General features: G+C 53.7%; 1 protein-coding gene across 2 annotated transcripts in view; it reads left to right on the top strand.

Annotated features, from left to right (window-relative positions):
* The window catches only part of IQCE (IQ motif containing E), a 41,700-nt gene that overhangs the window by 11,698 nt on the left and 15,645 nt on the right, over positions 1 to 14,357 (top strand). For both annotated transcript variants that reach the window (XM_047779437.1, XM_047779436.1), the window contains 8 exons: positions 4,529 to 4,642; positions 4,769 to 4,819; positions 7,415 to 7,485; positions 8,846 to 8,918; positions 9,129 to 9,178; positions 11,230 to 11,393; positions 12,664 to 12,719; positions 13,677 to 13,876. In XM_047779437.1, coding sequence (XP_047635393.1) covers positions 4,529 to 4,642; positions 4,769 to 4,819; positions 7,415 to 7,485; positions 8,846 to 8,918; positions 9,129 to 9,178; positions 11,230 to 11,393; positions 12,664 to 12,719; positions 13,677 to 13,876 — 779 coding nt within the window. The remainder of the gene's footprint in view (positions 1 to 4,528; positions 4,643 to 4,768; positions 4,820 to 7,414; positions 7,486 to 8,845; positions 8,919 to 9,128; positions 9,179 to 11,229; positions 11,394 to 12,663; positions 12,720 to 13,676; positions 13,877 to 14,357) is intronic.

The raw sequence follows: 14,357 nt of genomic DNA, 5'->3' as shown, positions 1-14,357 counted from the left end.
GCCTTCACCGTCGCCGCTGCTCCCGCATGGGCTTCAGTAGCCACGCCTGCTCTCGTGCCGCTGGAGAAGCGACTGGGGGTCCTTCCCTGCCCGAACATTAGTCGTTCACGGACCTGCCCCCGCCCCCGCCCCCTACCCCAGGGGCTCTGATCTGTCTGGGCACCAGAGGTTAAGCAGGGCGTTGGCGGCCGCTGTGCCCGGAGCAGGGTGAGGAATCCGGAAGTCTGTGCACGGGCGGAGCAGACGTGGCCCTGCCCCGTGGGTCCGGGGGATGTGCCCCCACACGTAGCACTGGAAGTCCTGCCCGAGGAGTCAGCAAGCCCCAACATGTTGGGCGAACGCTTGCCGGGGGTGCTGCAGGGGGAACTCCTGCCTTGGTCAGGAGGCTGTGGTCCGTGAGCTCCAAGCATCCCTAGCTCCCCACAGTCGCCGCAGCACCGCCCTCAGAAGGAGCTTTCCTGGGGCCAGACATGGGTCTCTGGGCAACGTGACGCTGACCTGATTCACACTAAGTAAGCCCGGGCTGCTCAGTTCAGAGAGGAGAGAGTTTGCTCTCCGGTGCTCTGTTGCTCTGGGAGCTGGAGCCCCAGGCAAGTTTTTCTCTGGCCAGTAGTGCCTCGGTTTCCTGTTGAAAAATGGGGGTCATGACGGTGCTATTTGGGTTGGTGTGAGGATTCCATCAAATAACCCAGGCCCGGGCTTCTGTACCGCGCCTGACACAGTACAAGATTGATCTGTAAAAACAGTGATTTTTGTCATAATCACAGATTCCCAGGTGGTTGCAGACACAGGGCAGAGGCGTCCTGGTATCCTTCGCCCCGTCTCCTCCCCTGGCTACTCCTTGCGCAGCTGCAGTACGACATCAAAGCCAGGAGATGGATTTCAGTACAAAATGCGCGTGTAGCTCTGTGTTGTGTTAGCACGTGTGCAGATTCGTGTAGCCAGGACTGCAGTCGAGTGCAGTCAAGACACAGAGCGGTCCCCTCCGCAGAGAGCCTCTCACGCTGGCCGGTGATGGTCACACTCCCCCCCGCCCCCGCCACCCCAGCCCACCGCCCCTCACTCCTGGAAACTGTTTCCTGCACCATTTGCCCGGGGTGGAGCAGTTATTGTGTTGCATTTTCTGCCTCGTTAGGCCGCCCCTGTCCTGGCAGAGAAAGGAGGCTTTTCTCGTCTGTGCCCACCGGCTTGTCCAGGTGCTGGCTCCTCCAGCACCCAGTTCAGGATCCGTGAGGCAAAGGGAACCGCGGAACCCCCTGCGTGTCGTTCCCTGGGTCCGGAGGTCCCCAGCTCGTCAGCCTCCTTCTGTCCGCTTTTCGGGGTCTTCTGTGTTTGCCTTGCATGCAGCGCCCAAGGCTTTCAGCTGTGCCGAGCAGGGCGGGTAGGGTGCACGCACGCACCTCCACATCCCTGGAAGCAGAATTCCCGTGATCGCCTTCCTAATCTTTCCCAGCGACTGTGCATTAACTGACTCATTCATTCAACATGCACCTGGGGCCAGGTGTCTGTCCTGCCCACTGCAGCCGTGGAGCTGGCTTCCCAGGCCTCCTCAGCAGGATGCACGCTTCAAATGGTCTTTGCAGTGCTGGCGGCTGGATTTGTCCAGACATTCAGACTCTTGAGCACCACGAGTCCACTGTAGGGAGACGGGCGTCTCCAGGAAAACGGGCTGATCGGGTGCAGCCGGTGCTGAAGCCAGTGACCCGGTGTGGGCATTTCTGAGTGAGGCCTGGGAGCACTGTTTTAACCTCATGCCTTTTTTTTTTTTTTTTTTTTTCCCACTGTACAGCAAGGGGGTCAGGTTATCCTTACATGTATACATTACAATTACATTTTTCCCCCAGCCTTTCTTCTGTTGCAACATGAGTATCTAGACAAAGTTCTCAATGCTACTCAGCAGGATCTCCTTGTAAATCTATTCTAAATTGTGTCTGATAAGCCCAAGCTCCCGATCCCTCCCACTCCCTCCCCCTCCCACCAGGCAGCCACAAGTCTCTTCTCCAAGTCCATGATTTTCTTTTCTGAGGAGATGTTCATTTGTGCTGGATATTAGATTCCAGTTATAAGTGATATCATATGGTGTTTGTCTTTGTCTTTCTGGCTCATTTCACTCAGGATGAGATTCTCTAGTTCCATCCATGTTGCTGCAAATGGCATTATGTCATTCTTTTTTATGGCTGAGTAATATTCCATTGTGTATATATACCACATCTTCCTAATCCAATCATCTGTCGATGGACATTTGGGTTGTTTCCATGTCCTGGCTCTTGTGAATAGTGCTGCAATGAACATGCGGGTGCACGTGTCTCTTTTAAGTAGAGTTTTGTCCGGATAGATGCCCAAGAGTGGGATTGCAGGGTCATATGGAAGTTCTATGTATAGATTTCTAAGGTATGTCCAAACTGTTCTCCATAGTGGCTGTACCAGTTTACATTCCCACCAACAGTGTAGGAGGGTTCCCTTTTCTCCACAGCCCCTCCAGCACTTGTTATTTGTGGAGTTATTAATGATGGCCATTCTTACTGGTGTGAGGTGGTATCTCATGGTAGTTTTGATTTGCATTTCTCTTATAACCAGCGATGTTGAGCATTTTTTCATGTGTTTGTTGGCCATCTGTATATCTTCTTTGGAGAAATGTCTATTCAGGTGTTTTGCCCATTTTTCCATTGATTGATTGGCTTTTTTGCTGCTGGGTTGTATAAGTTGTTTATATATTCTAGAGATAAAGCCCTTGTCGGTTGCATCATTTGAAACTATTTTCTCCCATTCTGTAAGTTGTCTTTTTGTTTCCTTTGCTGTGCAAAAGCTTTTCAGTTTGATGAGGTCCCATGGGTTTATTTTTGCTCTAATTTCGATTGCTTTGGGAGACTGACCTGAGAAAATATTCATGATGTTGATGTCCGAGAGTGTTTTGCCTATGTTTTCTTCTAGGAGTTTGATGGTGTCCTGTCGTATATTTAAGTCTTTCAGCCATTTTGAGTTTATTTTTGTGCATGGTGTGAGGGTGTGTTCTAGTTTCATTGCTTTGCATGCAGCTGTCCAGGTTTCCCAGCAATGCTTGCTGAAGAGACTTTCTTTTTCCCATTTTATGTCCTTGCCTCCCTTGTCAAAGATTAATTGACCATAGGTGTCAGGGTTTATTTCCGGATTCTCTATTCGGTTCCATTGGTCTGTCTGTCTGTTTTGATACCAGTACCACACTGGTTTGATGACTGTGGCTTTATAGTATTTCTTGAAGTCTGGGAGAGTTATGCCTCCTGCTTGGTTTTTGTTTCTCAGGATTGCTTTGGCGATTCTGGGTCTTTTGTGGTTCCATATAAATGTTTGGATTGTTTGTTCTAGTTCTGTGAAAAATGGCATGGGTAATTTGATAGGGATTGCATTGAATCTATAGATTGCTTTGGGTAGTATGGCCATTTTTACAATATTGATTTTCCCAATCCAGGAACATGGAATATCTTTCCATTTCTTTACATCTTCTCTGATTTCTTTGATTAAAGTTTTATAGTTCTCGGCATATATGTGCTTTACCTCCTTGGTCAGGTGTATTCCGATAACCTCATGCCTTTCAAGCTGTGCAGTTTCACAGACTAGGAAAAGCTTTCTCAAGTGAGGACGCTGAAAATAAATTTTAAAAATACGATACCGGAGTTCCCTTTATGGCTCAGCGGAATCGAATCTGACTAGAATCCACGAGGATGTGGGTTCATTCCCTGGCCTCGCTCAGTGGGTTGGGGATCCGGCATTGCCATGAGCTGTGGTGTAGGTCACAAATGAGGCTTGAATCCAGCGTGGTTGTGATTGCGAGGTAGGCGGGCAGCTGTAGCTCCGATTGGACTCCTAGCCAGGGAACCTCCATATGCTGCAAGTGCAGCCCTAAAAAAAGCACACACACACACACACACAAAGTTAAAAATACCATCAGCATTTCTTGGGAGGACTGGGTGTGTCCAAAATAATAGGAAGGACCCCATTTCATAAAACAGATGGTTGTAAAAATGGATTAAAGTTAGTTTTATGAAAAATCGACAGTCTTTCTTCTAAATTCACACTATAGATGGGTGAAAAATTCATCTACAGATAAACGTTTGGGAACCACTGCTCTGACCAGCTAAGTCTTAGTGGAGGATGAGAAATTTAAACGGACATGAGGCTTTGATGCCGTGTGGTGTGGAAAACATGCGCTTTCTCACACGGACGTGGAGGAGCACCTGTACCCTCGGCACCTTCCCGAAGTGCCGCGGTCAGTGCTTCGCGCCGCAGGGTTTGTCTGCGGCAGGGGTGCCGTCGGGGCTGTGGCGGGCAGAGTTCCTCGTTGCGCGGGTGGTCCTGCACCTGATGGGGCGTTTACCGCCTCCCCCGCCCCGCTTCCCTTGCGACGTCCAGCCCTCCCTCACCCACCGCACCACCGAGAGCTGACTGGGAGCCAGACAGCTTTTACGCGCCTCTCCAGCTCAGCGTGTGACCCGGATGTTTGCGTGTGCACGGTGCGCGTGCGCATCGTGTGTGTGGTCCTTCTTTCCTGCAGTCATTACACACGCAAAAAAGTGATGTGGATCTGATGAGGACAAAGCTTCGGCGCTTAGAAGAGGAGAACAGCAGAAAGGACCGGCAGATAGAGCAGCTTTTGGAGCCATCCCGAGTAAGTCCCCGGCCCTGCATGGCGGTGCCCCGGACGCAGGCGCGGGGAGCCACGGCCCCTCTGCGCAGACGGATGGGGGGAGGCTCGACCCCAACCTGTCTTCATGTCTCGATCTGCTTACCACAGGGCCCGGAATTTGTTCGGACTCTGGCAGAGAAAAGGCCTGATGCTGGCTGGGTGAGTATGATCTGCAGAGCAGATGAGCAGTCGGCTGAGGGCTGATGAATAAAAGAGCCTTTGCAGAGCCGCCTTTGCTCTCGAGCGCCCCCACCGGAGGAGTAACGGATCGGGAAAGGGCTGGGGACTCCCTAAAAGCATTCTTCACGGTGCTGGAGGGATTGCAGGAGGATGCTCGGAGGCTCTCAGCCGGGACAGGGGGCAACTGAGTAGGCTTTTACGGCGAAATCTATTGCAGAGAAAGGTCGTCGCAGCGGGTGCCTTACCCTGTCACATGTAAAAATGCATCAGGCTTAGCAAGGGATACTGACCTAAGGCAGAAACAAAGCAGGAATTGAATTAGGTCCTTAAAACTCACACAAACCCCTCTTGGATGTGACAAAATAATACATCACAGGGAGAAACAAAAGTATGGGAAACGGAGCCATTTTATGGTTCATGCTGTAGCAATAAACTGCAGCAGTTGGAGAAAAACGTATCTCATTAACCTCCCACGAGTCATGGAAGCACATTTGGTAAAAAAAAAAAAATCTGAAATGCTAAAAGAACACTGGCAGAGATTCAATTTTGAGATGATTGAGCACGCAATCATATTAATGATGTGATGCATGGGTGTGATAACGTAAGGTTAGAATTTATAATAGAAACCCACGGGCTGCCACGGAAAGTGTATCAGTGCAGCGGGTAAGGGGAAGACCGTTACTGACCCATACAACAGAGTTCTGATCCTGGGTGCGCAGAAACTCTACTCATACATAAAGAATAAACGCAGTCTGGGAGTTCCCTGGTGGCCCAGTGCTTAAGGAATCAATGTTGTCACTGCTGTGTGCGGGTTCGATCCCTGGCCCGGGAATTTCTGCATCCTGCCTGCGCGGCCTAAAAAATAAGAAAATAAACGCCGTCTGCTCTGAATAAATGATTACAGCACAGTTCTGAGCCTAAGAGAGCACAAAGTAAAATACGTAAGTGCTTGAGAATGAATCCATGCATGTCCACAAAAAATAGTCTTTAAATAACTTGCAGCTCTTAAACACTGTATAGTTGTATAGGTTGCATATGTGCAGAATCTCATTGGATTTTTTCCTTTGGTAACAGGAACTTGAATCCCCATGTTTAAAATCGGGAAACTGAGGTTAAAAGTGTTGGCCACATTGGGTTCAGAATGAGTGAACCAGGCTTTGTGAAGCGCTGGATGGTGTGATCATGCAGGAGCCACCGTCTGTAACCCTGTGCCGTTGTTTGTCTAAACACGTTCTTTTTAGGACTATGTCTCGAGAAAAAATTCAGTCCCCAGAGCTGTTTGCACAAGGATATTTATAGCTGCCCCATCAGGAGGAAAATTGAGGCGAAGCCTTTCAAATTGGAATACTGCTATCACAAAACAGCTTCAGAAAGAAATGTTTTAGACATATGTAAAACAGCACAACTATGTTCAGAAATGTCTCCCTCATTAATTTGGATGAGGGTGTAGAAGGCTATAAATAATAGATGCTTTTAGAGGGAACAGGCTCTTTGTATTTTTGTTGTTCTGATGCTGGGTGCATGTGTGTGCGTGTGTGTGTGTGTGTGTTCACTGACTAAAAGCAGAAATCCTAGACCGCAGGGTGTGCGCCGTTTTCACTCTGCTACCTCTGCCAAACCCCCGTCAGAGGGGCTGTGTCCTGTGACTGTTCCCTTCTGTGTTGTCATCCACCCTCAGGAAGCCCCGGCCCGTGTGCACAGGAGGGCTGGCCGTGGGTTGCTGTTGAGGGGCTTTTGTCATAGCAAAAACTGATCACAAACTGAGTATCAATAGAAGAATAAGTAACTATTCCAGGAATGTTCATACCTTGGAAGGTGGGATAGATCACCACGATGGTTTGTTGAGTGGAAAAAAAAAAAAAAAAAGCTGCAGGATATGTGTGGGAGGGTACCGTTTATGCAAACAACAGCAAAATGCCAGAATTTCCCTGCGTATGCCTATGTATGTGCATATAAGATCTAGGGAAGACACAGTAGGTTGATAGCTGTAGTTGAGAGGGGCAAGCTCAAAGGGGATAGTTGCATCTATAGCGTTTTGGTTTTTTAGCAAGAAAATGTATTCTTGTATTACTCGTATAACCAATGTAATGTAAAATCCAGTGTAAAACTGCTGGACTCCCCAGGAGAGCAGAGGGAAGTTCTCGCGAGAGTGTAAGGCCGTTCTCTCCCACCTGCGGTGTTAACCCAGAGCAGGAAGCGTGGAGGGGAGGGCCCGCGCTGGCTTGTCACCGGCGGGTTGACCTGGTGACCGCTGCACCCAGTGATTGAGGGGGCTTCCCGGAAAATCAGAGCGTGGCGTCCTGGCCCTTTTCCCCGGTGGGTGCGGAATGTGGCTGGAGAAAGGCTGCGCCTCTGCCGGGAGCATCTCTCGGCTGAGTCTGGAAGAGACGCCAGCGTTGAGAGGGGGAACAGTCGAGTCCCAACACGCTCCGATAGAGGACGTGTGGGTGCTGCAGAGTCAGTGGGTTGGGGACACCCGGGATCTCCCAAGCCACCCTGGGCACAGGACCTCCGGGGAGGGGGCGGCCGGGCCGAGCAGACGGCGGGCTTGATGAGGTGGTGTCCCTTTGGCAGGTGATTAACGGGCTAAAGCAGAGGATTCTCAAGCTGGAGCAGCAGTGCAAAGAGAAGGACAACACGATCAAGTACGGAGACGCGGCGGCGGGCAGGGGCGGCGGGCCCGGCCGGGAGGGGCGCGCCCGTTCACAGCCACGCTCACGGGCACACGCCCGTCCCGCCTCGGGCCCTCCGCTCCAGCTTCAGTTCCCCCCGCAGCCCCCTCCTCGTCCCTGAGCCACTTTCACCTTCCTACCAAAACATGAAAGCGAACAGCAGCCGCCTCTCCCAGACGTCGCTCGGGAGCAGTGTTCTTCCATCTTCTCTTGCTCCCCTTACATTGAAGAGGCGCTTTCTCTCCTTTGTCTTCTGGGGTCCCTTCTTATGACCAGTATGAACCTCGCGGACCTCGATCGGAGCCTTAATGCCCGGACAGCTCCTCCAGCCCCCTCCCTTGCTGCAGCCCCTGTCCCGGGGCTGGTTAGTGCACCTGCACGGACTCCTTTCCTGCCGCTGCATCGCAATGGGAGTCTTTCCTAGTTGTGTTTGAGTTTATATAAGGAGATCTTTGTTTTTGTTTTTGTTTTGTCTTTTCACGGCCGCACCGGTGACATACGGAGGTTCCCAGGCTAGGGGTCGAATCGGAGCTGTTGCCGCTGGCCTATGCCACAGCCACAGCCACAGCAATGCAGGATCCAGGCTGCATCTGCGACCTACACCACAGCCCATGGCAACGCCAGATCCTTAACCCACTGAGTCCTGCTGAGTTCCTGCTGCTTAATAGTTTTCCAGTCCTCATGGATGCTAGTCAGGTTCCTTAACCGCTGAGCCACAACAGGAACTTCCAGGAGATCTGAGTTTTCACATTCTATTTTTCCATGTATCCTCTTGATGTGCCCCCCTTTGGTTTCTTGCTGAATTGTCAGCCTAAAATTTTTTTATTATTTGCTTATTTCTTCTGTGTTTCAGAATCCTGGACACGCTACCTTGACATTCGTTTCTCTATTAAAACCTTTTGTCTAAAGTCTGTGAGATGTTGGGGGCAAGGAGAATCGCACCGACAGTACAGGGAGAGAAAGCGATTCTCTCTGCTGTAAAAAAGCATTGTTCCCACCTTCCCAAAAAATGGCTTGTCCTGTCTAACCCTGAGGTCTTTCTTCCTAATCACTCCGAGTTTTAAAGACAGCCTCTTATTAGCAAAGAGTATCCCTAGGGAACCCGTTACCTCATCTGGAAAGCGGCCGGTCCAGCGTGGAAGGGCCCTGTGGGTGTCGGAATTCTCTCCTCGGTCTTGGCAAGGCCACCGCCCCTGAGGGCCACCCAGGCCTCCCTTCCCAGCCCGGCTCTCTTCCAAAGCCCGGCCTCCTCTGGTCTGCTGGGAGGCACTCTTCCTCTGGCTTTGCCCGGGGAAGCCGGCCCTGCTCCTGAACTCTGAACTTGGGCTTTCAGCAAGCTGCAGACCGACATGAAGACCACTAACTTGGAGGAGATGCGGATCGCCATGGAGACCTACTACGAGGAGGTGCGAGCCCTCCTGCCCTGGGGGGGGGGGGGGGGGCCTGGCTGCGCGGGGGCGGGGCCGGCGGGGGGGAGGGACCACGGGGGCGGGGGCGGGGCCGGGGGGGGGGGGGGGACGACTTGAACTCGGATCCGCAACTTGGCGCTCGCTTTCAGAGGCAGGTCTTCTTCGTGCTCATTTTGTGTTCAGTGCGTTTTCACTTGGTGTTTACAGATTCATCGTCTCCAGACTCTCCTGGCGAGTTCGGAAACGACAGGAAAGAAGTATGACCCCCTGTCTGGAGCCGTGTTTCATGTGCTGTCTTCATGCTAAACCTCCCTCAGAGCGCCACGCTCCTTGCATGGAGCCTGCAGGCCCTGGCCTGGCTCTGCAGCATCCGGCCCCTGCGCCGGTTTTGCTCGTGGTTAGAGCTGGTGTGTCTCCCTCTGCGACGGTTCAGACGCGGCCTCACAGCTGCCACGTGCTGACCGTTAACAGCCCGTTCAGGGCTCTGGGCTCTCATTGTTCCTGCTGCTTAATAGTTTTCCAGCCAGAATTAGAAAATCTTCTTTTTTCCTTTTTTTTTTTCTTTTTTTGTCTTTTGTCCTTTTAGGGCCGCACCCACGGCATATGGAGGTTCCCAGGCTAGGGGCCCAATCGGAGCTACAGCCGCTGGCCTACACTGCAGCTCACGCGATGCCAGATCCTTAACCCACTGAGCAAGGCCAGGGATCGAACCCGCATCCTCATGGATGCTAGTCAGATTCGTTTCCACTGCACCATGACGGGAACTCTGAAAACCCCCTTTTTTTCAAGGCAGATCCTTTTAGGAAGACATTTAGTCCCAAGAGAGTTCATCTCACCGGGGAAGTTTATCAGGAGAGCATCCACGTTTCCTTATCTCATAGATTGCCCGTATCCTCTGTCCCTTTCTCAGGTGACATCAGGATCTCCACACATTAGAGAAGGAGTGACCCCTTATCCTAGACCTGGCCCTGCCCCTGGCCTCTGCTGTGAATCGTTAATGTCACTGAGCTTCGACGCTGTGCCACGCATGGCCCTCCCCTTCGTCCTCCCCTCACCACCGGAAGTTTAAAATGGGGGTCGGCAAACTTTCTGTAAAGGGCCAGATAGGGATTCCAGTCGAGTCGTGTTATTTGCTGCGATTGTGTCCGTGAGCCCTGATCAGGCGGGTACCGAACCACAGCTCCCCAGGGAGCACGGAGCTCCGTCCCTGGCAGGCTCCGGCCGCAGCATTTCCACCAACCGGCCTCTGGGTGTGTTTCTGCTTAAAGGCACCTTATTTAGTGTCTGTTGTTCCTTCATTAAGGCTGACCCGGTCGGCCACCCGCGCTGACTCAGACCTGAACGCAGCTCTAAGACCCGGGGTTCCTCCAGCACAGCCTCTAGCACTTAGGAACCACGCTGCAGGAACCCTTTCAGGCGGTGACATCCCAATGAAGAGCACAGGAACGTGAAAACCTGCCCTTGACAGGCCACAAAAGCCACTCTGTTGATAACACAGGTCTGAGATCAGATGTGGGCAGTGCCTGGCCTGCAGCCGGAAGCAGCCCTCTCTGGCTTAGACCCAGGAGTGGCCACAGAGCCACCTCCGAGGCGCCACAGGCATCGATCTGGGGGTTACGAGTACATTTTAGTGAGAAGGTGAATTTGCAGATAAGGATCTGTGAGTAATGGGCGTCAATCTTAGACTCTGTGGAACAAGAGGCAAAGCCGGAGCTCTTACCGAGACTCCGATGGAACCGGAGAGGGAATAAATTTCCACGAGTGTCTTAGTGATACTCTTTAAAGCCCATTCCTCACGGTTGAATACAGAATTCTGCTACCCAGGTTTTCTCGGGACAAGAATGGAGTTCTATTTGGGGGGCTCACAGCTTGCTCATCTGAGGTTCAAAGTTAATATTCCCTGTTCAACTGCACAGATTTCACCTGCAGAAACCACTCGGAGCCCAGGCCACGTGTGCCTGCCCTCAATTAAGACATGTATTAGGAGTTCCCATCATGGCGCAGCGGAAACGAATCCGACTAGGAACCCTGAGGTTGCGGGTTCGATCCCTGGCCTTGCTCCGTGGGTTAAGGATCCTGTGTTGCCCCGAGCTGTGGTATAGGTCGCAGTTGAAGCTCGGATCTGGCATGGCTGTGGCTCTCTGGTGTGGGCTGGCAGCTGTAGCTCCGGTTAGACCCCTAGTCTGGGAACCTCCATATGCCGCAGGTGCAGCCATAAAATAGCAAACAGCCAAAAAAAAAAAAAAAGGATGTGTATTAAACCAGGTTAGGAACCCCAACCTTAGCCGCTTGGTCTTGTTGCTCCTAGGCCCCCAGTGGAGAAGAAAATCGGCCTTAAAAGGCAGAAGAAAATGAGCAGTGCCCTCCTGAGCTTGTCCCGGAGTGTCCAGGAGCTCACGGAGGAGAACCAGAGCCTCAAGGAGGACCTGGACCGCGTGCTGAGCAACTCCCCCACTGTCTCCAAGATAAAGGGTGACTGTTTCCCTAGAGGGTGGGCCAGGGGCGGGGCAGGGGACGCACCAGGGGTGGGGGCGCACCAGGGGAGGGCTCGAGTCTCCCGCTCTCTGGGGGCAGATGCCCTGCCCGCTCCCAGCCTCCAAGGCCCTTTTCCACTGGCCACTGGACAGCGCTGCTCTGCAGTGTGTCCCAAACACTTGGGCCTGCTGTGTGCCCAGCGCTGTTTCAGGCAGTGGAGGTGGAGCAGTGAAGGAACCCACAAAGCAGAGAAGCCAGCAGGTCAGGTGCAGGTCAGATGGTCATTGGAGCAAAACAGAGAAGGAGGAGGCAGCAGTGGGGGGCGGGCAGCGGTGTGCACTTGAGAGTAGGGTCATCGGGGAAGGCCCCCCGAGTCGGCGACAGCCCAGCACAGGCCTGTAGGGGAAGACAGCCTTGCCCGTGGCCAGGGGGAGGGCACTCCAGAGTCCCTGCGTGTGCCTGGTGTGTTGGAGGGCCAGCGGGGCAGCCAGTGTGCCCAGCCCAGGAAAGCAGTGCGAGAGTCGTGGCGATGAGGACAAAAGTGGGATCAGGCAGAGAAAGAGGGCCCTGAAGCCACTCAGAAGACAGACTGGGGGTACCCTGGAGGGGAGAGGAGGGGCTGGCGGCCACAGCCTTCATCTGAGCAGCAGGAAGGACAGAGGCGGGGAACAGAGAGAGTCTGCGGGCGAAGTCAGTGGCTGAGTGCAGGTCGGGCGGGCGTGTCAGCGAGTCAGGGCAGGGGCCTCGGCAGGGAACAGGTGGCCCCGGGGAGGCAGACCCCAGAGTGAGCAGAGAGGAGGGGAGGGGACCAGGACTGAGCCCCAGTGGGGTGGCCAGCTGGGAGTGCAGCACCCAGGAAGCTGGGGGACTGAGGTGTTGGGAGACTGTGCTGGTGGGCCCGGGAGGAGGACGGCTGAGCCTGGAGCTTAGGGTTTGGCAGTGTGGCCTCACTGGTGAGCTTGAGAAGAACCGTGTTGATGGCTGGTGGGGCCAGAGCCTGCCAGGGTGGGATCAGGGTGGGGCAAGGTCACCCTGAGGCATCAGGAGACCACTGGGGTCGCTGACTGCAGTGAAAAAGAGCAGATGCCGTCACCGTGGGGCTGCAGGGTGTGGGCTGCCGGGTGTGGGCTCCCAGCTTGGGGGCCAGCCTTGGGGTGGGAGGAGGCCATCAGGCCAGGCTCCAGGCGGGAGGTCAGGACCGAAGGGGCAGTCGGGACACCTGTACAAAGTGTGTCCCTCACCCGCCCCCCCCCCGTGGTTCCCGCAGGCTACGTGGAGTGGAGCAAGCCGCGGCTGCTTCGGCGGATCGCAGAGCTGGAAAAAGTGAGTGAGGGGTCTGTCAGTGTCACCTGCCTGTTCAGGACCTGCCTGCGTGAAGGGAGCGGGGTCTCTGAAGGCAGGGGACAGGCAATGTGTACCCCACAGCCGTCTGTCTCCAATCGGGGCACGCTGGCAAGAGGAGACTCTTGCGGGTCCAGACAGGACCTGAGGGCCGTGTCATCCCTGTCCCCATGTCACGGACGGCAAAGGGGATCCCACAACACACCGTGTCCGACTCTGGTGTGTAACCACGCGTGGGCTTCTTACGGCGGGCGGTTCTTCTCACCACGTGTACAGTATCTGAATTGCGAGAAACTTTTCGTCCACGCTTTGCCAGCCGGCAGAGTTACTTTCCTCCTCTTCTCCCCCGTGTGAATTTGCGAATGTCATCCATCTGATTCTATTGAAACTGGTCAGAAGTGTCAGTACCTTTCGAGTATTGGTAAAATACCCAGATAAAGCTGTCATTTGTTTGGCTGAGCAGAGCAAACCTAGAGGGGGACTGGAGAAAATAGTCATTTCACATGTTTTCAAAGCAGACAACTTCAGCCATTTCTATAAATCGTGGGCAGTATTAGGAAAAAGGGCACCCAGAGCCTGTCCAGGGGGCAGAGGGCTGCGCCTCCCCGCGCGGAGGGATTCTGACGCCCCTGAGACTCGAGGGTTCAGCGTCTTGGTCACTGTCGGGTCAAAACACAGAGGCTGAAGACCCCAGACGTCCTAGGGCAGTAAGAGGGCATAGGAGCACAAAGAGAAGCAATTCATGGAGTCGCCCCCCCCCGCCCCGCCCTATCCCCCTTCTCTGTGTAATTACGGGGTCGCCCTGCCCCCTCTGGGCTGGGTCTGCACGCTCCCCGATCCAGAGGAGGGGACTGCTAGCCGGGCACCCTGCCCTTGTCCCCAGGACTCGCCTCTTTTCCGGCAGAGTAAACTAAGAAATGATGCCTCTGTTGCCTCCAGAAAATAAGTTCGATGGAAAGCCCCACATGCCACGCTTCCGAGGGGGCCAGGTCAACACCCCCGGCTTACTCAGCGTGCAGCTCCACGGTGCAGCGGCAGCCCAGACCGGACCGCCAGGAGGAGAGCGAGCGTCTTCGGGGGGCGGTGAAGAGCCTGAAAGGCGAGCGGAGCGCCCTGCAGGCCCAGCTGCAGGAGAGAGAGTACGTAGTCAGGCCCAACGGCCCGGCCTCCGTCCTCCGGGAGAGGTCCCGCTCCCATGGAGAGGCGTTGCTGCTGGGGTGAAGCCGATCCTGTGCATGCAAGGAATGCTCAGCTCAGAGTAGTCGTCCACGCATATTTCCATGTGACTCTAAAACTTCTCATGTTGTAGTTGTGAAATAAAGGCAGCTTTCCTGGTAAAAAGAAACGAATTGGCCACCAATGAAAGCGTGTGGGCTGCCGTTTACACCTCTTTCCAGGGACTTCCAGAGGGATTTCCCAGTTTATTTTAGGGAAGAATTTACTTTGGTTTGTGTAGAACATAGGCCATCCATCCGATCTCACGCAGAAGAGTTGAAAGATTCCGGACTGTGTTTAGTACATCTGGCCTACGTGTCAGTTAAGACACAGCTGCTGTGGAGGGTGGAGGAGGCAGTGTGACCTATGCGTTTGGCAGGCAAAGCCTCAAGGTTTTGCTTACTC

This window comes from Phacochoerus africanus, chromosome 5, assembly GCF_016906955.1.
Source record: "Phacochoerus africanus isolate WHEZ1 chromosome 5, ROS_Pafr_v1, whole genome shotgun sequence".
NCBI classification, from domain to species: domain Eukaryota; kingdom Metazoa; phylum Chordata; class Mammalia; order Artiodactyla; family Suidae; genus Phacochoerus; species Phacochoerus africanus.
This window is presented reverse-complemented; position numbering and strand designations above follow the sequence as displayed.